The following is a 23,791-nucleotide window of genomic DNA, read 5'->3' as shown; positions in this document are numbered from 1 at the left end:
AGCATCTTTGCTGCTGTTTTAATATTTTTAATATGGAAAAATACAAATAAATAATATTATATACAGGACACAGAAAGAAACATCAAAAACATTATCAAAATATAGCCAAGGATAACTTATAAAAGTCCTCAACAAACTTTTTTCCAACGGGGTCCGTTGGAAGATTAAAAAGTCAAGAAAGCAAAAATAACAAAGCAAAAAATCTAAATTCAATTTTTTAATTGATTTTTTAAACAAAAAATAGTTTAAGATTCTTTATTATTAATTAATAACTTATTCCATTCTTTGATGGCATTTTAAAAAAAAAGGTTTTGATTCGAGATGACGTCAACTATGACAAAATGATGATGTTGATTGCGAAAGAATGATGATGAAAAATGTACTAGCAATGACGAATCTGAAGTGAATAAAAACACTTAAAAATGTATCAATAAGATTAAATTAAAATAAATGATGTAATTATACATGTCGATGATTCATGGCCTCGATATTGACCACCAAAACACGGCGGTCGTCTGTGGCTAATGATCGGCCGCACGTATTCAACGTCCGTCCGTAACCTATGCACGACATGAAGATTACAAGTTTATTGGCCGAAATAAGAAACTGCGGTTAATAACTAGGTCACAAACAATTCAACGTATCTAACTATTGTTTCCTATTGTCCATCACGATTCACACATCCATAGTTTCTGCTGCTTTTGATCCCTGGGATAAGTTCTGATAAGTCCTAAACAAGGACATCTCCTAGCCTGCTAAACACAACAAAACAAACTGCAAAGAAAATCTGCAACTTTAGAATCAATCCTTCTTTCCTATTGCCAGTCGGTTTTTGTCGGGAACAAGGCAGACGGGTCAAGTTTGTCGTTTGATGGTCACCGACAACGTAATCCGTGATTACAACCCAATAGATCATCTTAATACTGTCATGAATGAAATGTTTTGCAATTGTTAATTTTTTATACTATGATTATAGTAGTTAACAACCTATTACGATCTTGAGGTTATTGACTATTTCTTTTATTATTATGCATACTTGACGAAACCCATCTGTTTCTTACATGTGGTAAATTTCCAACAAAGTTGAAAATTGTCTTATATCAGCCTAAAACAATATATCACCGTCAACTTTCCCAACATTTTTAAGCTTTTTCCTTAATAATAGATAAAGTTTAATATAACTTTAAATGGCATTTCTTATATGACCTGTTTCTATGTAAACTGTAAATTTACACTTAGTTTTTTTAATTAAGATCATTGGTTCTAAAGGAGAATCCCAGAAAAGATTCTCCTTGAGGGGTTGGCTGTAGTGTTACAAAACATACTTCCCTGCATTCGTTCCACAAGATAGTGTTCCAAAGGAGGGGTTCTAGCGTGTTATGTGGATTTTTTAAATAGGCCTTGAAAATATAAATGACGTTGCAACTATACAGACATTTTAAAATACTTAGTTTATTAAAATTATATAGAATAGAAATCATTCTAAATCTGAATTTGAATGTAAAGTGGTTTTAAAGTGTTTTTGAGAGCACGTTCAATTTTTTTTAAATACATTTACATAAAATACAAACACATATATTGAAATATAATACTGTAAAGACGAAAAGAAAACACCGCCCTAAAAATAGTATGTGGTACTTCAAAAGTGTTAAAAATGGCTAAAATTCAATATTCACTTGAAGGCATGATTAGAACTTGTGCGAGTATTGCAATGGCTACGAAAGTGACCGATCCGTTATCAGGCGTTAACATCATTCATCGTCTTGAAAAAATTATTGTTACGATGATGATATTTGAGATCATAAATTGATTGAATATTGAAATCTGAACCGTACACTGCCTCGGGTAGAACTCAGAATAATACCGACTGCTTCGTAGTGAAATAATGAACGTTGTATTCAACCGCTTGACCATTTGATTGCCTAACAGTGAATGGTCAGGACCTCCCTTTAATCGTTCTAGATAATCTTACCAAAAATAAGACCTTGGGGAATGCTGTGAGTGGGTAACAAAGGGTTTACTCAAGAGGGTAATATAAATTGGACAAATAAAATGAGAAGAAAATTGTTTGTATTTGATCGGACATTCCTTCTATGTTGGAATCAATAGGGGAATGGTGAATAAAAAGTTGAATATGATTGTAACTTTCATATGCTGCTAGTACAGTAATTTTCTATTTGTTAATCATTTAATTGCCTATACGTTTTCTAAGTTCATAGAACTCAAAGTGGAAATCAGTTTTTAACTTTTCTTAACATTCCTTATAATATTGAATCTGTCCTTTCTGTACCAATTTTTTTCTATTTTGTATTTCATCCACATACAAAGTTGTTTATCTAAAACCTTACTAAAATATACTTCGCTATTATCTACAAATAAAATACCATATTCTAAAAATGTAGATGTAGAAAAAAGGGTTTTTATCATGAAATTTTGGAAATAAAAATGAGTGGTGAATGACAACAAAAGAATGTTTAAGCTACTTTTTTTGTCTTAAAGAAACAAATGATAATACCACGCTAACATCACTTAGCAAAACCTTGGAGTTTACATGCACCGAGGCGTCAACAGCTGAGTTTTGCTAGATTCAACTGCTTATTTGATTAATTTTTTAATTGAGTGAAGAACTGATGAAAGGAAACACAAACAAAACAAAAAAATATCTAAGATATATATATATATAGACATGATGTTGTCATATCATTATAATATTTTACCCGGTTCTAAGTGACCATCATTTTTTGGAAATAAATGTTTTATGATTGATTTTTATTTGGCCATATACTACCACTTTTTTGATAGTGTAGACAGATGTGGAAATCATTGAAGAAAAGCCTTGCCTTTGATTGTAACTAACAACAAATACAAAATCAACACAATAAGATGCAGAGATGAAATTAAAGTATAACTTTTCTGATCAAGAACAGGATCTAAAATTTAAATCTTTTACTAATCTGTCGCAAAATCAGCATCTTTTATCGCTGAGTAATATCAATACTTATAGCATGAGTCACTCAAGCCGCAATCGCATTAGACTTTTTTATAAAAGACAATCGGCTAGCAAGTTTTACAGCTTGTAACCGCCTGGTAACTTTCTCTGACGGAAAGAATTACCAATCTCCACAGTAAGTTTCACCAACTGATCGGAGTAAAAAACTGTTTTCAAGAGAAGAGAGAAATACATTGGTGACACTAACAATGACAATTATAGTAGTAGGTCATAAATGATATGGAATTGCATGCTACTACTTATGATACATTACTAGATATTGTTACACACATATTTCATTTTTGTAAGCATCATTACAGTTAGCCAATACCAAGAAAATATCGCCAAAAAAAATAGTATTAAACAGAGGGGGCTTTAACATTTTTTATATACAGTAAATAACAATTTATAAAGTCATTCACTTTCTATTATGTTTTATCTATATGTCAATGATAAAATCTCAAATATTTTTGTGCAATAGCATAAAACACAGGTTTGAAATATGTTTCAACAAAAATGCTAAGTTTACGGGTTTGGTGGTAAATTACAAAAGGCTCAAGTGACAAGTGAATGGTGAAAGGCAAGGTGGGAAAAAAGGTTGGCTGAGGGAAAGGGTTGGCTAGGGAAAGGGTTTGCTGGGGGAAAGGGTTGGTTAAGGAAAGGGTTGGTTAAGGAAAGGGTTGGGTGGGAAAAGGGTTGGGTGGGAAAAGGGTTGGGTGGGAAAAGGGTTGGGTGGGAAAAGGGTTGGGTGGGGAAAGGGTTGGGTGGGGAAAGGGTTGGGTGGGGAAAGGGTTGGGTGGGGAAAGGGTTGGGTGGGGAAAGGGTTGGGTGGGGAAAGGGTCGGCTGGGAAAAGGGTCGGCTGGGAAAAGGGTCGGCTGGGAAAAGGGTCGGCTGGGAAAAGGGTCGGCTGGGGAAAGGGTCGCGTGGGGAAAGAGTTGCCTGGGGAAAGGGTTGGGTGGGAAAGGGTTGGGTGGGAAAAGGGTTTGCTGGGGGAAAGGGTTGGTTAAGGAAAGGGTTGGCTGGGGAAAGTGTTGTCTGGAATAATAAGAAAAGGCAAATAGTAAATGAAATGAATAAGTAAGTAAATGAATGAAACAAGATTTATATAAATGTTATTTTTTTGTGTACAGAATTTTTAACAATTTTCCACTTTCTTAAAATGTTTGCGTGTTGAAATTTTCTATTTCAATTTTAGCCTATGCCTAGCTAATTGCTGTATACAATTTTTTGGTATTACGAAGCATGTAAAGCATAGACAGCAGCCTTTTACTTTATTTGACTAAGTCTAAGCAATGTCAAATGAAATATTTTATTATTTTTAGCTTCACAAACCTTCTACTAAACTAACTGTGAAACGAAGCATCATTGTCGATCGTTGCTATAATGACCGAAACGATACGATAAGCATGTGAAATTTGCTTACAGGTTTTTTCCCCTTCAATCAGAATTTTTCGTACGTTGATAATTTTGAGGTAAAGTTCTCAATCGCAAAAAATTAAACCACCACAAAAATAACAGCATACACAGTATATATGACATAGGGATAAAATGTGGAGATCGTACTGAATATTAGGATTATATTAATACACTTCCAGGTCAGATTATGTGGCCTAATTTTTTTTACACGTCATACATACCATTCCATGTAATTTTAGTATATCGTTCAGGAAGAAGGACTTTGATTGACTGATAAGTTCAGGAGTTGGCGAAAAACAATTGGGTTATTTAATTCCCTCTCCCCTGTGACTTAGGAAACATGTCAGGAAACGATTGGATTAGCGCCTCCACCAACTGGCACGCTTTGGCAAAGAAATCCAGATGACCAAGTATCATATTGAGTTTCGTAATTTGTTTTCTTTGATGATTTAAGAAGACTTATTAATTAATTGAGGAATTCCAAGAATATCAGGATTATCTGGTCTTCAAAGGTCAATAATGAGGCTGACCTTTTGCATGCAATAACATGTTATTTATATTTTTTTAATATTTTCATCAAAATGTTAAATCTATAATTAAAACTGCTGATATCAATTAGTCCTTTGCGATTAAAATAAAACGCAAAAGCAAAACAAAAAACAAACATGCACGTGACAAGGGGTGTTGTCCCTATTTCTAGAACTGTACAATACTGGATTAGTATAATAATGAATAACTTCAGGTTATATTTTTATCGAATAACATTATTTCTTCCATCGCACGATTATATAACATTAATTATTTGTTTTATAAATGCACACACTGTTAATTGTGTCAACATAAAACAACATATTCCTAGGCCTGGCTAGTGTAGTTAGATTGAGTTCATTTTGAATGTTATTGTTTATATGCAAAAGCCAAGCAAAAATTGGGACCGCTATTTCACCTCAGAAAATTGCAGTACTCAATTGTATAAGTAGAGAGCACTATAGTTAATTTAATATCCCAATAAGAGCTGTACAGTAGAATATATAAAAATGATACATAAAATTTATTTTCATTAAGCAATATATAATTAGAACACTGACCTTGATTATAATCTCCATAGTTCTGACCTCCTCTGCGTGACCTTTGACCATCAAAACGAGGTCCTGAACCCATCAACGATTTGGGAGGAGGAATAGATGTGTAATGGCTGTAATCATATACAATTATTATAAAACAAGTTATATAAAAAATTCGTTTTAACATTTATATTCAGTAAAATGCATATTTAATATATAACAAAAAGAAATGAAATTGTTCAATTTCAAGAGTACAGCTTTTCCAATAATTACAATTAGCAACGTATTGTTTGCCAAATGAGTTCCTATTCATAATGAAAAGTCTTCATTGAAATTGTAGGCCTACTCAAAAAAGATTTAGAAGAAACCTTGTAACACTGTCATTGAACGTTAAACTATTACTAAACTATTCAAACTATCAAAATCAATAACAAACAAATAACGTATTTATTAGAAAAAACGACCCACTTTGAATAACGCCCCCTCCTCCTAATCGTTTAATCGAATGAATACAGTATTTATAAAAATGTGCAAAAACATGATGAAGTAAAACAATTGTAATAAACAATGATTTAAAATACGTGCAAATTCTTTTACAAAAACGTCTTAACATACTTGACCATCCGGTGCCCAGCACCTCCCAGACTAGCACGTGGAAAGTTGGAGTTAAATCCAATCCTAGGCCTCCACTGCTGGTTGCCACTCTTTAGGCTTTCAAAGTCTTCAGGCTTTAGAACCTTCTCTGGAAGCCTTTAAATATATACTTTTTACTTTCAAATTTATTTACATAATACAAAGAGTACATTATGTGAAAAAGAGCCAAAAAAATAGCTTTCGCTAATCAAGGTATGGCTCCTGTCACAAAAAATAAATTAGTCAAAATGCATAAATTTTGATCTAACAACAATAAGAAAGAAACAACAACTATATAAAAGAAATAAAGTAAACAAGAGCTAACATTATTATTTTCGTAAAAGTAAACATTTAACTTCATTTATGAATTTAAATCTTGAAGAGGTACACTTTATAGATAAGGGTATAGTAAATTATTCCAAAGTTAAGCTCCATTAATAGAAATTATAAATTTGCCAGCATCTGTACGAGCTTTCAGAAAATTATTTTAGCAAAATTCTTTGTATTACTAAGTCTGGTACTAGGATTATGTGTAATTAAATAAAGTATTCCATAGTTTGATGTGGTGTTTTGCCATTAATTTGGTTATGAACAAACTTAACTATACTTAATTCAAACAACTTATAAACGTCTAAAATACAAAAATATATAAAAAAGGTCTTTAAATAATGGAGAAGATGAAGCCATAAAATCAGAGAAAGTTATACATCTTAGACACATTTTTTGGATAAGTTAAATAAGATATATGCGACTTATAAGTACTACCCGAGACTTCTAGACCATAAGTAATATTTGATTGAATAACACATTTTAATGCAGATGGTTGGTAAGCAGTGGTGTAACGGCCAAGAGCGCTCACTGGCTAAAACTAGGGGCCCCAGTGCTTAAGCGGTCCCAGAGCATGAGCAGCCCACTGCATCTAACCAACATTGGAGGTCGCCTGGGGAGTACTAAACCAACAGCCTATGCCTCCTGTGTAATGCCACTATTGGTATGGTTCCGCCAAAATTGACTATTATTTTAACTAATCAGAACATTTTTTGCTGCAGAATTCTTTATCCAAAAACGTTATCTAGAACTATGGCTGTGGTTTGATGGAACCATCTTAACCACTCAGCAATTTTTTTATATATTATCATTTTTACTTAAAAATCTCATTAGACCTTTCTTTAAAATATTTTGACTTTGAATTATTTGAACTTGTGCCAACGTATATAAAGAAAGAGTTGTCTGTATAAAGCATAACAATGGCACAGTAAACCAATAAGACAGGATACTATCTGCCTACAAATCTTCCAAACCTACAAACAGATCCATTCATTGGATAATCTTCAGGCTTTAAAAAGTCTAAACTGTTTTGTAAATGTATGTGTTTATATAATATTAAATACGCAGACATCCCAAGACTCCTAATAATCATGGGAGTTTCCCAATAGTTTAAGCGATTTCTTATCTCTGGCTAATGGTTAAATTTCACCAGATGGATATTTTCCCCCTTTACCACATTAGCATTTGTCACTCTTGGAAAGTGCTTCGCATACCCATTGTTTACTACTGTATATAGATGCTGATGTACAAGACTTTGTTAATAGCACCCTCTATGTTTGAATGTATTTTAGAAAATGATAACACCCTCTATGCTTTGGCTACTTCTTTATAAAGTTTCCTGTTATCTAATGTTGGAACCTCTGGTGTATAATCATAATAATCATAATAAAATAATTATTTATAGTAAAAATGATATAAAATGCTTGATATAGAAACAAATGACCATATTCATAAAAACTGTATTAGTTTTAATAAAAATATTGTTAGCATAAAACTTAGTGGATAGATGATAATTTAAAAATATTTATGATAAACACTAAATATTAATTATAAACAAACAATAACATTGTTAGTTATTTTTGAAAACTTTTAAAAGTATTTAAATAAACACTTTCTATTAAATGATGATGATTCAACTTTTCAACAGTTTTGAAAAGTATAATGTCCACTTAACGATGCAGAATAAATAGCATATTATAATTGTGAGACTAATTTAAACGCTAGCAAATTAAAGAAACCAGTTTTTCTCAAAGTAGACATTACACTTATTTCAACAACAATAGAAAATCAACAAAACAAAACTATAAATGGTTGTGAAAAATAATGAAGAATAAATTAAACTCACTTTGCTCCAGGAAGCATGTTACACTTGAATAGGTAATCCTTCCCATAATCTGGATCATGATACGCACAGCTAAACCCAATTGATATTATTAACAATTACATTTATAGCTCAGTAATGCTAACCTAGGGTCCATGAATATAATACAGAAGAACTGGGAAATAGGGCCACTCTGGTGAAACAATATGGTCAGGTCGCCAGAGTAATTAAAGACAAGGTCTAAAATGGACCAAAGCGCCAGGGTAATCACCTACCCTTTATGAAAGATGCACTGGGTTCTTGTAAGTGTACACAAGTCAGTTGTGTACACTGGACCTTCAGTTTAAAGGTTTTATCCAAGAGAGAAGAAAATCATTTTTAGCCACAAACTTTTGACCAATCAGCATTGAGGATGTGTATGTAAGCCTTGACTACATTGTAAAATGTGTCCAAAAACATAGATTAAAGCCTACCTCATCACATGACAACCCTTAATATCACGTAACATTGGAAGTGGAGATTCCTTAGTACTGAAAAAAAGAAATGTTTTCAATTATCAAACTACATCTATTATTACAATTGATACCATTTGTACTTTTGATAAAGCGTGGTTCCCACTAGAACGTAACGCAAGGACGTAAACGCAATCATGTTAACCAATGACAAGCAAAGTTATAGACAGTTAGCAATCACAAGCGAATAAGCCATTGCTTGTGATTGGTCAATTCACTTGCGTTACGTTACGTCGTGAGTGAGTGGCCGAGCGGTTAAGACAGTGGAACCGTAATCGCGTAGCCATAACATCGGCAGAGGTTCGAGGCTCACTCACTCCATGGTTCTGGTGGTAGAACGAGTCTTCTCGGATAAGGACTATAAACCGTAGGTCCAGTGTACACAACTTGCTCGTGTGCACCTAGTACATCTTTCGAGACGAGTAGGGGGTTACCCCGGTGTATTAGTACATCACAGCCACTGATCACCAACTGGGCCCTCTGGGAGACCAGTCTTTGACTGAAGAGGTATACCCAGTATAAATATATATTTCAATTCAATTCAGTCCTTGCGTTTCGTTGCTAGCTTTATTGCTACATTAAGTATCAAACAGAATTGTAAGTTTTCAAACTATATTTCAACCATGAATTTAACCTATGGAGATCTGGTCAGCTGTTTTCTAAAAATGTTGATATTTATTTATTCCAGTTTCAAATACACTTACCCATCTGTTTTAACCGCAAATCTATCACACCATATTTCCCCTGCCATTCCTTGGCTGAGTTCAGTACTAACAGCAATTTTCTAAGTTTTTTTAAAGGAAAAAAATACAGTAATCAATGCTTGGAAAAAAATAATTATAAACAAATTATTGTAACAGCTTCTTGACATTAAGTTATATATTTTCCTTTTTAGGCAAACAGAAAAGATTGATAACATTAAAAGCCACTGTCTTCCGGTGGCAATCCATTTCAGAGGACCAAAAAAAAACAAAAGGTGAATGTTTGGCAGTGGAGTAATGACGTGATATCTGACAGGATTTGAACCATACCCCTGTGGCTGGTAGCATCCAAACATCCAAGCCACTCATATTTCCTTCCTATCAAAATGTCTTTGTTTTTATTTTCCTACTACAGCCTATTCCATTCAGGAGACAACATTATTAAGAGAAACGAATGAGGGGCAATGTATATTTCATTACTGCTGTACAGCCAACCCCTATGCAGGGGAGATGCCTATTAGGGGAACACTTTATTAGGTCCTAAAGGTGTCCCCTTAATAGGATTTTTACTGTACTTAAGTATGTAGAAATTGTAGTATAATAACAATGCCAGCAAAAGCTAAAGTTAGGCTAGCTAGCTTACATCTTCCAGCGGTTTGTCACCCTCATAGATCCCTTCTATGAATGAATACAATGGGTGATCTTTACCAACGAACAGTCTGTCTGGTCCTAAGCTATTTCTCATCTCTGTAAAGAGAAGATTCAAGATTCAAGAAATTTGTATTGGTCCAATTAATTTTAAATTCATTTTTCTTGGCATAAGTAAGACAATAGAAAAGAAAAAACAATAAAAATAAATAAATAAATGAATTAAAATCAATATAATATTGTCATCAAGGTTACCAGAAACTGAGGAATTTGGTTTAGACCCTCTACGAACCCACGTAAACCAGCAGTGCAGCGCCTACCCTGATTAGCACATTGGAAGTGGATCCCCTACTCTTTTTCAATAGTGTACAAAAGTCTTTAATGTACACCACATATACAAAGGGACCACAGGATTTGAATGAAGTTTGAATTTACTTACTTTCATCTTCTGAAAGATTTGGATAAACCTCTGCTAACGTTTCTAATAATCTGCCTTCATCAACAAATGGTAGAAGAGCAACACCTAAAACAAATGATAAAAAAAAAATTAATATTACAATTATTATATTTCAAGAAAAATCAAGATTGCATACCTCTGCCAAGGGCTCATCTCAAAAATTAAAAATGATTAAGGCCTAAATTTCTATTGCTTAAAATACTGACCTAAAGTGTAATATGTTTAGTGTTATAAAAAGTCAAGTAGTTTTCAATTGGTGACAATTTAAAAGTGACAATTTGGCAATCATCCCTTAGACTAAAGGTGGTCCCGAATTGAGACCTAGACCGCCCCCAAAATGTAATGGAGTAATGTGTAGCTATATACCTTTCAGTGGTTTGAATTTGATAAAGATCCATCTAAAATTAGTAAAATGTTGAAGAAACGGTCCCTAATTGGGATCCTGGTCCAGATTACCCCATGAAAGTCTTCCATGTTGCTATTGTAGGCATCCATTTTATTACATTGGGAAAGTTTGAAACTACATTTACATGTACAACACATTACAAATTTAAATTATGGCTTTAACATTTCCTTTTATGAGTTCAGTATTATACAAACCTTGCCAAGCATATTTCTTTCCATTCAGGTCAATTTTGAAATCATCCGGATAAAAGTCAATGATTGGCGACTCAATACCAGACATCAGCGTCCTCCATGACGATGGAAGGAAGTTACCACTGGCTGCCGGAAATACACTCATTAGCTGTTCCAGAGGGTTGAACTGAAATGATGAGAGAATAGGGATAATAATACCAGTTTAGTTTAAAGAAAAGAAATATTGTTTGATGGCTTAGGATAAAAAAAACAAGATGAGATGGAATGTCATAATAGAAGTGGTTATTAGTGGTTATGAGGTCACAGGTTCAGATAGATAGGATATGAGATGATGATGCTTACAGAATGAAGGAACACAAAAAAGGATGAAATGTCTTGGTCTAGAGGAAACGATAATGGAAGTGGTTATGAGGTCACAGTTTCAGATGGATGGGACATGAGATGATGATGCTTACAGAATGAAAGAAGACAAAGGAAGATGAAATGTCTTGGTCCGTAAGGAAACGATAATAAAAGTTGTTAGGAGGTCACAGCTTCAGATGGATGGGACATGAGATGATAATGCTTACAGAATGAAAGAACACAAAAAAGGATGAAATGTCTTAGTCTAGAGGAAACGATAATAAAAGTGGTTATGAGGTCACAGCTTCAGATGGATGGGACATGAGATGATGATGCTTACAGAATGAAAGAAGACAAAGAAAGATGACATGTCTTGGTCCGAAGGAAACGATAATAAAAGTGGTTAGGAGGTCACAGCTTCAGATGGATGGGACATAACATGATGTACTTACAGAATAAAAGAACACAAAGAAGGATAAAATGTCATAGTCTGGCGGAAATGATATAATGGAAGTGGTTATGAGGTTTCGGCTTGGGATGGATGGCACATGAGATGAGGCTGAATCAGTCAAGATACAGTAAAACCTCCATTCAAGGGACAAAGTGCTCCTTAATAGGGCCATAGTATTAAAACATACAGTAGAAACACTATTTAGAGGACACCTTCAATACATAAGTGTCTCCTTAATAGAAATTTTCCCTGGAGAATCCCAATGAACTCTCTATTGCCATCATATGTTTTCACAGGAAAGTGTCCCCTTAATAGGGGTGTCTAGCATCTAGTTTGGCATTTAGAATTTATAAAAACAGTAAGGAATGGTTCTTTCTTTTAAACTTCTTACCGGCTTTGTTCCTTTGGGAAAATTAGTGCTGACCTTCTTGTCAATGTCAACAAAGTCGGAAGCAAATGGTGCATAGTGGTATGGGAAATACCAATCCCAGGATGGGCATCCTTGGTAGTAGTACTGTAAGACCCAGCAAAGACCAAGCGCATATGCATCACCCTAAAATCAAAGTAAAATTAACAAATTTAGATTATCTACTATCAGAGGCTCATGGAGAAACATAATATCATCCTCAAGCATAACTGGAAATTTAGATTACTCTTTACTGACACACACCTGCAGTGCAGCGCATACCCATATCAGCACACAGGGAGCAATTTTCTACTCTTTTTAGTGTACCAAGTTCTTTAATTATGCATTGTATGTACATGGGGCCAATGACAAGAAGATTGCAATGAGAGTAAAGAATCTTGCCGAAGGATAAAATCAATATGGCACCCTTATGCCTAACACATTGCTAGTCCCATTCCCTTATCATTACACCGTCACTGCTAACTGTGAAGACCACTTAATGTTATAATGAAACAACTGAGCAATTTGATTGAAATATAATCTCTGTTAATATTTCTAAAGCTCTGTCTATACTATCAAATTAGTTTGACAAAACAAGTGTGATGTGCCCAAATATGGTACTGATTAACCTCATCATGTCCAAACATGAAAGTTTGATAGTGTAGACAGAGCTTTAGGGTTAGACTAGATTGCATTGAATTTAATAGATTTTTTAGCTCTGCTAACTGCATACCACACTAGTCACCTATTGTAAACTAACTTGCCAAGCATTTCTTTTTTCGTTTTTATTAATGGTAATGGTATACAAACAAAGCATGTTATAAATTGAATGGGGAGAATAGTTGTAATGTAAGACTGTTCTATTCAACAAGGTGAAGCTGATTTGAAAATACACACTCTAAAGCTACGTTCACACAAAATACACTCAGATTTTCAATAAATATTTGTGTACTATTATATTATCCCTAAATTTATTAAATATAAAAACTTACAACTTTGTTCCTGAAAGCATAATCATCACCTTCAACATCAAACTTTCCCTGGTAGTAACGCTCTCTCCAACCATCTTCCCACAATCTGTGAAATTGAAAAAATGCAAAATTAGTTTAAATTTCTGTGAATGCAGAATAACGTAATTTGTAAAAAGGATTCCCCTATTAAGCTCTGTCTACACTATCAAACCAGTTTGACAAAAAATGTGTGATGTACCCAAATATGGTATTGATATGCTTAAATATGGTAGTGATTTGACATCATTGTGTCCATATATAGGCACATCACATTTTGTTGTCACATAAAGTTTGCTAGTGTAGACAGAGCTTAAATGGAACACCTCCCTGTGAATGCAACTCCTTTTATTTGTTTCTGTGATTTGTACATGCACTTTTTTATATACTGTTTTATGCCTGATCTAAATGTTTTTATATCTTATCTATATATATTATCATGTAATTCAGCCTTTTGCTCCAATTTTGATATAAAATAAAATGAAAGTATCCAGGAGACACCAATATAAAGGGGACACTTTCACAAGAAAAGAATGAAAGAAACATATGTTTTGTATATGTATGTGATTTGTACATGCACTTTTTTATATACTGTTTTATGCCCGATTTAACTGTTTTTATATTTGTAAGTATCATGTAATTCAGCCTTTTGCTGCAATTTTGATATCAAATAAAAGGAAATGAAACTATTCAGAGGACACTCCTATAAAGGGGACACATTTCCAAGACAACAATGAAAAGAAATATATGTTTTAACATAAGGCCAACCTCTATTCAGGGGACAAGCTTACAACAACTATAAAGGGAATACTTTGTTAAAGAAGTTATGTGTTTTTTTAAATGTTGAATAAAGTATATTTAAATTATTAATTTACATGTAACTTACTTAACATCATCATGTTTATCTTGTTCCTCATCTTCCTTCTGCATATCCTCTATTGTTCTTTTCGAACCCCTTCTTGGAGGCTCTGGCTTCTTATCCCCATTCAATTGTGATCTGAGTTGATCTGCAGCATTCTGTAAAACATATGCAATGTTACAAAAGTAGATTCTTGTCGTTTGATTGAATGATTGTGGGTAACATAAGAATGAACGTAAAGTAGCACACTCAATCATGTTTTGTCGTTACGTAAAATCGAATACTGCAATTTTGTTTTGTGTATTAAATTGTTACACAGCGAGTGTGCAACCACATGTTCAAGGTTGTTGTTGACTGATCATGTTCGATCTATAATTGTTCTACTTGGCGTCCAAAATTGGAGCGCTGCCTCTTTGAATGGTTTAGGAATTGGTCCAGACTCTCGTTAAAAGTAGGTGTGTAAAATAATGAACGTAAAATGGTACAAATAATATCATTTGGTGAAAGATGAACATGTGTTAAATATTCATTTGGCTTCATGAATATATAACTTATCCTATTTCACCTCATGAAATTATTTGTTCCATTTCACTCATAAACATTCATTATTTGTATACTGTAAAGTCAACATTTTTTTATGCATACCTTACAGGTTTAAATTTGTCCAAAAATTAACAACTGAGTTAATCACTGGCAAATAACAATAAATAGCTTAGTAACTATTAATTTAGAAATATTATTTTCAGACCCTTATAATGCCATGGGTGAGAAAAGTTTACAATACAATCCCCTAACCCCCTATAGTAGTCATCATTACAGGATAGAAAAGTATATTTGATGAAATATCTTTTATTTATACAAAACATACCAAGTCTAGTCAGACATAGATGCGAGAATACACATTTATAGACATCATTACCTTGTTAGCTTGATTGCGTCCATCTTGTACAGCATTCCTTATGTCTTTTGCAGTGTGGCCACTTTGATCTTCTCCAATAGCCTAAATATAATAAGGGAAACAATGGGTAACATTTGATGGACAAAACTCTGACGGAATGCTTGTGGAATTAGTATATATTATGTTTAATATAAATATTAGTTGTGTTATTCACAGTACAAAGAATTATTCTGAACTGTATAATATTCTACAAAAGTAGTGTGGTTTTTAAATGTAGTTTAAAACGTATAAAAGTATTAATTACTGAACAAACAAATAAATGTCCTAAATGGGGAAAAGTATGGGATTTGGACAAAAGTTGGTTGATAATTTTCAAATGTTAAAACTTTCTCAGTACAATTCTAATCATTTTAATACCCTAAAACCCCATGTAAATGGGTGCGTGTAGTAGGAACAATGTGAACAAACAAATGTACAAATGCTCTCTCATAGAAATCATTGTAATTAAGTCTTTTTTTTCGATTGTTTCCTATCTATATAGGTACAGTAGTTTGACAAACATATTGTAATGTGCCCAAATATGGTAGTGATATGACATCATCGTGTCCATATATGGACACATCACTTTTTTTTTGTCACAAAAAGTTTACTTAGACTTAGATTGAGTAGCTGGTACTTACTTTTGGAGCCAAGAATCCTGATGGCACAAACTGTTGACTTTGCTTTAACAAAAATAACAAAAATGTTTAATATTTTAATTTTCTTGATAAAATAGAAATATTTAGAGTAAAGATGTACTTAGGTCAAAACAGAACTGAAACAACAGTTGAGAGAAAAAATATATGTTGTTACCATTATGGCCAACACATGGGGTCCTAAAAGGTGTCCCCTAAATAGAGGTTTTACTGTAGTTGCACAATAGTTTTCATGTCGGATTTTAAGCAAATGAACAGAACAGATACCGAAAAAATTCAGTACTCATGTCGACATTAAACTGAACCCATACAACGCAACAAGTGGTATAATTGATTGTTTATGTTCAACTGAAAGTAACTCAACTGCACTCATATCGACACATTCTGTTACTTTGAGTGGCAACCAATTCTGGGAGCACTCATGTTGAGCAGTAATGAGACGAATTAGTTCCGTGTTCACCTAACCCTATATTAAACAAATGATTAAAGTACATACCATCTCCCTTCTCTTGCGGTTCTGGTTATTCCTTCGAAATCTGAGATCACTTTCTCGTCTTTTCTTGAAGATTTCATCTTCAGCCTCTCCAAGGTCTAAACGTAATCATTAACAAATATGACTGAACTATTATTGATTTAGAAATATTTATGTGGTTAATAAAAGAATAATAACAACTATCGAAGTCTATTGTTTAAGACTAAGTTACTGAACAAAAAAACATTACTATTTTTTAAAAACTTATAAACTTACCTCGTAATATCATTTGTACACGAGTTAAATTTACAATTCCATTTTCTGTAAGGTAACCCTGGTTTAAATAAAAAATAAACTTAAATAGAATTGTGCCTTTGCAGAACTGGTTAATATTATGTGCTTTATAATTCTAAATTATTATTGTTTTTTAATTATGTCTCTTGGCTTCTTTCTGTTGTAAAAGATATACTGTACATATGTTACATTTCTTGGTATGGTGCATTTATCGAAGTCTCAATTATGAATTTAATATGGTATTTGGCAATAGATTCTGTATAGAGTTTCAGGAAATCCAGACATTTTCAGGTACTTTCAATCAACTTTGTTGTGATTGATATAAAGAAATAGGTAAATTCATATTTTAAAAAATACTGTACTTACATTTGTCTTGTGAACAGCTGTTTTGTACAGTCTAATAAGTCGATCTATAGCCCCTTCCCTATAAAAATGAGGAGAAAAAATAGAAATGTTGTAATTTCACATATAAAACCCTACTAGTCATTAGGGTAAACACAATAGGCCAGGGTAGTATCTGAAGGCTGTGTATTTTCACAGCTCCTAGTAACACTCTGGGGTGTACACAAACTGGAGTGCAAACTAAACACTGATGCTCACACAAAGATGTGTGTAAATGTGTGTAGTGGTACCACTAGCAAATGTTCATATGTCTTCTTATTAATATTAGTAATGGTATTTACGTAAGGGCAAAATTCGGTAAATTGCGCGTTATTTCTAGAATGTTTACTCGATGGTATTTAAAGTTGGTTAGAATCTCGGTACTGATTTTAACCACCTGATTTAACCCTATTTACTAATTAAATTAAGTTAGATAATTAGTTATTGACGATTAAAACGAATTTAGGTTCAACGATTTGCCCCAAAGAGGGGTGTTTTCCGATCGTGGTATACACTGTCTAATGGATGTCCATCTTGAAAAATACCCGCCACAAAAATGCGAGGAGGCTTCGCATTTTCCTATCTCCTCCTAAGATAATTGTTTTTAATAGCTGAAAACCGGTTGAACAGCTAGAGTACAGCATCATAATGTTGAAGACAGGCCGATTTTCTTTAAAAAATACTATTTTGATAGATTTAATATACGATTCTACAAATGTATTGATTTGCGATGAATGGAACATCCCAATCTCTCAGTCTGCCAGAGTTTGGTTTAACACAAGTAGGTAAATTTATGAGCCCTTGGTTTAACACATATGGTAGGTAAATATATGGGCCCTTTGAGAATAAACTTGCAATATTTGACAATACTGTAAATACCTATTAACTATTTTTGGTCCTCATTTGAATCGAACATTTTTTACGGTGAATGTTCGTACTGTTAGATGTAAAAAAAATATATACAAATAAACTTTATTACTGAGATTGTGGTTAGGCTTCACTGTTAGATATATAAACACATTATTATATACAAATAAACTTTATACTGACAGTTCCCTCTCAACGTTTGTATTAATTAATAATTACCAATAATATTAATATAAACTTTAATATTTCAATCGATTATGACAGTGAAAGTTTTAACAAAGTATGAAATCGCAAATGTTTTACTGTATTTAGAGGTATATTATCTATAAAACATGAACAAAATATTTCGTTACTGAGTGGATAAAGAATATATTTAAAAATTGTTCCTCTTTGTACCTATCCGCTTTCCCATCCCTCAAACCTAACGTTACATACAAAACACAAATTGGGTTTCTTTAAATGAGTCCAAATCAAAAAATTTGGACTCATTTTGTTATAAGTTTCTTCTTAGGAAGTAAATTCCCAGGGTGCTAATTTTAGTTACGCTGAATTATTACTGTGTATTCGAGAACCATCTGTGGGCACAACCTAGATGGTACGCGAGCGAAGCGAGCGTACCATCTAGTTTGGTTCAATTACATTATAGTTGAGCAAAACTCTTATCTATAATAGGTCAATGCTAATCTTTTGCTATACAGATTTAGAAATATAACAATTTAAACACATAATAGTTTACCTAATAGACAACGATGGTAGATGTGGTAGAAAGTCATTACCAACAAAGAAACACATAAACACCCAATCATCAATAGCCCTTTCAATGTCAAATGGAAAGGGTAGACCAGTCATCCACAGCTCTTTTTCAAGGTACTACAAAAAAAGACATATAATAATAATATATTCATCTAAACATTCTGGATTCAATTAAAATATAACACCAAACAATGTACTGCCATGTATCTAGGGTCGTGTTTCCGCAGCCAAAAATTAACCGAAAAAAATTAACTGATAATTAACCGATAAACTTCCTGTGGAAATGGGATTTAACCGATTTCACAGCCTAAGGAAGAAAGTTAAAATTAAAATAGTGATATGGTAACACTTACCTCTCTGAGGATATTTAAACGAAGAAAGATAAACTCTGTTTCTTGTCCAATCGGCTTTGAAAGTTCATCATGCTGCCAAAAAAAAATATTATTAACATGCATGTATGCCTGATGTTTTAAATTCTCCCCTCCAACTTAAGACCAATTTTGGGACCAAGATATTACTATTTTTAGTGACTGTTGAATTGGAATCACTTAACCACAGTATCATAAAAACCAAAGCATATTGTATCATTCTACTGAAACATCATGAATTTGTTTATTGAAAGTTTGTTATCCAAAATATACATGCACTCAAACAGGTGATTGATTAATAGATTTTACACTATTCCATAGTAAAATGCAGAGTAATACAAAGTTTCTAAAAAGAATATAACATTAGGTCGTAAGAATAAAAAACTGGAAACAAGTGACAATATAACAATACAATCATACCTCGCCTTCCTTGGTTTTTGGCAGTCCTTCACATTCATCCATTTCATGACCTATTAAGAAATACAATTAAAAAGATAAAAATCATTGAAAATCTAAGCCAATGAGAAAGCTGTCATCTTTGAAAAAAAAGTAATGGTAAAATCAAGGCCCAATTTTTAAAAAAACAAAAATCAATTCTTACCAGTTTGGCCACATATATCACAAGTTCTCGGCTGGTTTGGTTTAAATTCTTCTCTGATGATAGTGAAATTTGGTTCATGTGTTGCTAAACCTGTTGAAATAAAATGTTGATAGTTAATATAATGAATAATCTCATGCAGAAAACCATATAGTAACTAATATAGTAACTTGAAAATATAGGTTAATATTGACAATTTTGTGACATTCCACTGAAAGAATTCAAGTAAGCAAAACTGCACACTGCAAAAATAATATGCTCTTATTTTCTAAAATGTTATATATATATATACACAATATAAATAAATGTATACCTACCAAGCATAATCAAATCAGCTGAAAATAAAATGTTTAAAGATGATTAATTAAAAATCAAATACATGTTTAAATTTGTAGGGAAAAACCCAACATTCTTTGGGTAATTTTGGAATACAATTAGTATTTATTGAGTGTTGAGTGTAGAAAAGATAGTATACCTCAAACCATAGAATACATTTTTTTTCAAATAGAATATGGTATAATGCTATTGGGAAAATAGCTAAGAAATGTTTCCGTCTGGAAAAATTGTCCATGTGGTAAATTGCCCATGTGGTAAATTGCCCATGGGGAAAATTATTCATGTGGTAAATTGTCCATGTGATAAATTGTCCATGTGGAAAATTGTCCATGTGGTAAATTGTCCATGTGGGAAATTGCCTATCCGAGAAAAACAACATTTATTTTAGAAAAATCAACTAGACACTGGTTGCTAACTTACCATCAGCTCCGCATAGACAATGATGAGTGTTGGGGTCATGATCAGGATTGGCTGAAAAGAACATTAAGAGAGCATTAAGGATGCATTATCTCACTCATGTTTGTACATGAATTGAAAACATTTGGAACATATTAATATTTATAATAAAAACAGAATAAAGTAACAATTTTCAACAATGAAATAAAATTACAGAAAAGTAAAATTAACTACTGTACTATTCAATATAAAAGAATTTCAATCATACATGATGTAAATTCCTCATTACGTGGCGAGTGCCGTTTCTCATAAACTTTCCCCAACATTCAGTACTAACAACTTTTGTTTAATTATGAGAGGCGAATTGATATATGTATTTATTCTTGCTTGTTGCACTGGAAAGTAATAGGGATGTCCCTTGAATGAGGGTGTCCCAAAGGAGGGGTTTTACTATATATTAATTGAATGTCTGTATAAAAATATTTTTCATTATATATTTCATTTCTATTTTTGGTGTTACTATGTGCAAGGTAATCTAACAACAGAACGCTGAGCTCGCCTTGCCAAGATAGGAACTCTTAGAAGTCCCTGGCTGGGACAAATACCAATAGTACTGTACTATGTACATATTCTCCGCAGCGCGGTATCTGTTAACCAAACATTTGAGGAAGCCAATTGACCAGTGTCGCAGCCACAAATAAACAAACTGAAGCTCAGCAACCTGTTAGATTGCCTTGCCATTTCACACACTGAAAAAGTATACTATTGAGCACAAATTTATTTACTTACGCCTTTGCTTTCGAATATAGTCCATTATCTTGTGTTCCCCTTCTCCAGGTGCATTAGCATCTGATAAAACAACCTGAAAAAAAGACAAAATACAAATTCAATTCATTTTTGAATTACAGTCAACACTCCTAATATCTCGGACACACCCTTCGAGCTTGAGCTGGCCTAAAAAGTCTGGTTTTCTGAAAAGTCTAATATTCCAAATGTGCTTTTAATGGTAAAAATACTTTGGAACTATAACAATATTTAAAGAAATTTATATTATTTTATTACGTTACTTACATATATCTTTTGTATTTTCATTTCTAAGAAACATTAATAAAAAAACTGCTGTTAGGCAGTGCAATTAAACCTTTTAAAATGGCCATTATGTGCAAACACACATAAACATTGAATTTTATTATTTTACCTTAAGATCCTTCCAGCCAGGGTGGTTATTTAACCTGTCTGTGACATAATATCGAAGGCACTCTGCCAAGTACGCCATAAACTCTGTGCCGGGTGTGATGCAGTTACTATCAAAATGTTCTGTGGCAGCCTTATCTGGAGGTACAGAACCACCTCGTTCTAAAATCTCCTGTTTGATTTTCTTGACACTCTCGCGCTTTTCTCTAATGAAGAAAATAATATTTGATTTAATTTTAAAATATTTAGCAGCAAGTCTTTATGAAATCTTTAGTTTGATTATGAAAATAATGTGAAGGAAATGAAAAGATAAAATATGTTTTTCATTGGTGAGGAGTGAAGAGAGAGATCGCTAAATGTTTAAAAATGTTACAATCATAACATAATTTGGTAACAGTATTTTTGCCACAGTATGGCTTTTTAGTTATTTTATGGTATGGTATAATTTTAGGATAAGTTGACACCTGAAAAATGTTTAGTGTTTATGGTTGATTTCACATGCAATACAAACAGGAACTTACTAATTCAGTCATAGAGGAATTTTATTTTTTCCATGATTTGTTCATTCAATAGTAACATACATCAATCTCACTTGACTATGTTCTGTCACGGATAAAACATTTTAATTTAACGTAACGATATACGGTACCTGCTTTCCTTAGAAGATCTGAACCTACGAGATCTCTGCTGATTCATCTTAGCACGAGGTGCCACTCCATCAATCGCCATGTACAACAGCTTTCTAGGACGGACAATGCTCATGAGGCGATCAATGTATTCAAAGATCAATACCATCATCTCATCTTCATTTTTTGGTGCTGGTCTATAAACAAATGCCAATTAAATAAAGTAAAATCTATTAAAGAGTATAATTAGAATACTAAGGGATACCTTTAGGCCTCTACAAAGTGTCCTCTGAATAGGGGTGCTGCTTTAATGGGGGTTGTGAAAACAATTTTATCAGGTTTCGATTTAGTAATGAGATTTCACAAATTATTACTTTAATTTCGCGAGTCAAGATTTTAAAGCAGCACCCCTATTTGTCTAGGTACTGTCTTGACACACATTATATTTTACTGATTTATAATTTATGAACTAGCTCATTATTAGGGTAAATATATTGCACCTTGTGCAATTCACATGAAAGTGTCCCTTAATAGAGGTTGTCCCTTAATAGAGGTTTCCCCTAAATAGGGATGTCCCAAAAAGGGGTTCCACTAATAATACTGAGCTTCATTTTATCAGGGTTAGGGGTTAGGCGAGTGTGGTACTACTATTTTCGTACTAAAGTATAGCATCATGCAGTGTGCGGTGTAGGATCCATACTCACTTATTCTCTGGATGGCAGCATGGATGGATAATACCATTCATGTCCAAGTACAGATTATCAAACTCAACACTGTTCGGATTTGGTTCTGTTAAATCCACTGGTATTTTCACATCGTTCACTTCTTTTACCTGAAAAAAAACAGGAGGCATACTTTTTACTGTATAAGACAAGATCAATTCATAATTTAGTTTGAGGGTCATACTTCGAGGCATGTCAGAGGGTGTAGCGGGCTAGGTATTGGTGCCAACACAGACGGGTTACGTTCCACGCGATTTTAAACATGCGCTTCTTAAACCTCTCATAAAGAAACGTAACCTAGATCCGGAGACTCTCAAGAACTATAGACCTGTATCTAACCTACCATTCATGTCCAAAATCCTTGAAAAAGTTGTTGACGCAAGCCTAGAAGAACACATTGTAATTAATGGCGTTCATGAGTGCAATCAGTCGGCATACAGGAAATTTCACTCAACGGAGACTGCCCTTCTGAAGGTCCAAAGTGACATTATCACGTCTCTAGACAAGGGTTACGCTTCTGCGCTTATACTACTTGACCTTTCAGCCGCCTTTGATACGATCGACCATCAGACACTACTTCAACGGCTTTATCATCATTTTGGAGTACGTGGAAATGCCCTAGCATGGATTGCATCTTATCTGAAGGATCGTTATCAATCAGTGTTCATTAATAATGCGCGTTCGAATCCACTTCCCCTTAAATATGGAGTACCGCAAGGATCGGTCCTTGGACCGAAGTTTTATTCGATGTACACAAAGCCCATTGGAGACATCGTTCGGCGACATGGACTCGGCTACCAGTTGTATGCGGATGATACGCAAATGTACGTTTCTTTTCGCCCAAAATGACAAGTCAGAAATACAATCTGCTCTAATTTCGATGGAAAAATGTGTTTCAGATGTCAAGGTATGGATGACCCAAAACATACTGAAATTAAATGAAGGAAAAACGGAAGTGA

The 23,791-nt window shown here is 33.4% G+C and overlaps 1 protein-coding gene across 2 annotated transcripts in view; it reads right to left on the bottom strand.

Annotated features, from left to right (window-relative positions):
- LOC140060201 (5'-3' exoribonuclease 2-like) overlaps window positions 1-23,791 on the bottom strand; it is a 51,657-nt gene that overhangs the window by 25,510 nt on the left and 2,356 nt on the right. The window contains exons 2-27 of one of the 2 annotated variants that reach the window (XM_072106312.1): window positions 22,815-22,942; window positions 22,134-22,307; window positions 21,489-21,690; window positions 21,080-21,152; window positions 20,315-20,365; window positions 19,876-19,893; window positions 19,562-19,651; window positions 19,381-19,430; window positions 18,946-19,017; window positions 18,576-18,709; window positions 16,958-17,015; window positions 16,574-16,631; window positions 16,322-16,416; window positions 15,811-15,852; window positions 15,152-15,232; window positions 14,260-14,390; window positions 13,359-13,443; window positions 12,352-12,513; window positions 11,171-11,333; window positions 10,553-10,636; window positions 10,109-10,212; window positions 9,469-9,548; window positions 8,726-8,782; window positions 8,277-8,345; window positions 6,086-6,220; window positions 5,495-5,601 (exon numbers count right to left, since the gene is read on the bottom strand). In XM_072106312.1, the coding sequence (XP_071962413.1) occupies window positions 5,495-5,601; window positions 6,086-6,220; window positions 8,277-8,345; window positions 8,726-8,782; window positions 9,469-9,548; window positions 10,109-10,212; window positions 10,553-10,636; window positions 11,171-11,333; window positions 12,352-12,513; window positions 13,359-13,443; window positions 14,260-14,390; window positions 15,152-15,232; window positions 15,811-15,852; window positions 16,322-16,416; window positions 16,574-16,631; window positions 16,958-17,015; window positions 18,576-18,709; window positions 18,946-19,017; window positions 19,381-19,430; window positions 19,562-19,651; window positions 19,876-19,893; window positions 20,315-20,365; window positions 21,080-21,152; window positions 21,489-21,690; window positions 22,134-22,307; window positions 22,815-22,942 (2,503 nt within the window). The remainder of the gene's footprint in view (window positions 1-5,494; window positions 5,602-6,085; window positions 6,221-8,276; window positions 8,346-8,725; window positions 8,783-9,468; window positions 9,549-10,108; window positions 10,213-10,552; window positions 10,637-11,170; window positions 11,334-12,351; window positions 12,514-13,358; window positions 13,444-14,259; window positions 14,391-15,151; window positions 15,233-15,810; window positions 15,853-16,321; window positions 16,417-16,573; window positions 16,632-16,957; window positions 17,016-18,575; window positions 18,710-18,945; window positions 19,018-19,380; window positions 19,431-19,561; window positions 19,652-19,875; window positions 19,894-20,314; window positions 20,366-21,079; window positions 21,153-21,488; window positions 21,691-22,133; window positions 22,308-22,814; window positions 22,943-23,791) is intronic. The other variant, XM_072106313.1, reaches the window with a different exon arrangement.

The sequence above is a fragment of the Antedon mediterranea genome, chromosome 10 (genome assembly GCF_964355755.1).
Source record: "Antedon mediterranea chromosome 10, ecAntMedi1.1, whole genome shotgun sequence".
NCBI lineage: Eukaryota > Metazoa > Echinodermata > Crinoidea > Comatulida > Antedonidae > Antedon > Antedon mediterranea.
The sequence above is the reverse complement of the archived record's forward strand: the minus strand, read 5'-3'. Positions and strand labels throughout refer to the sequence as shown.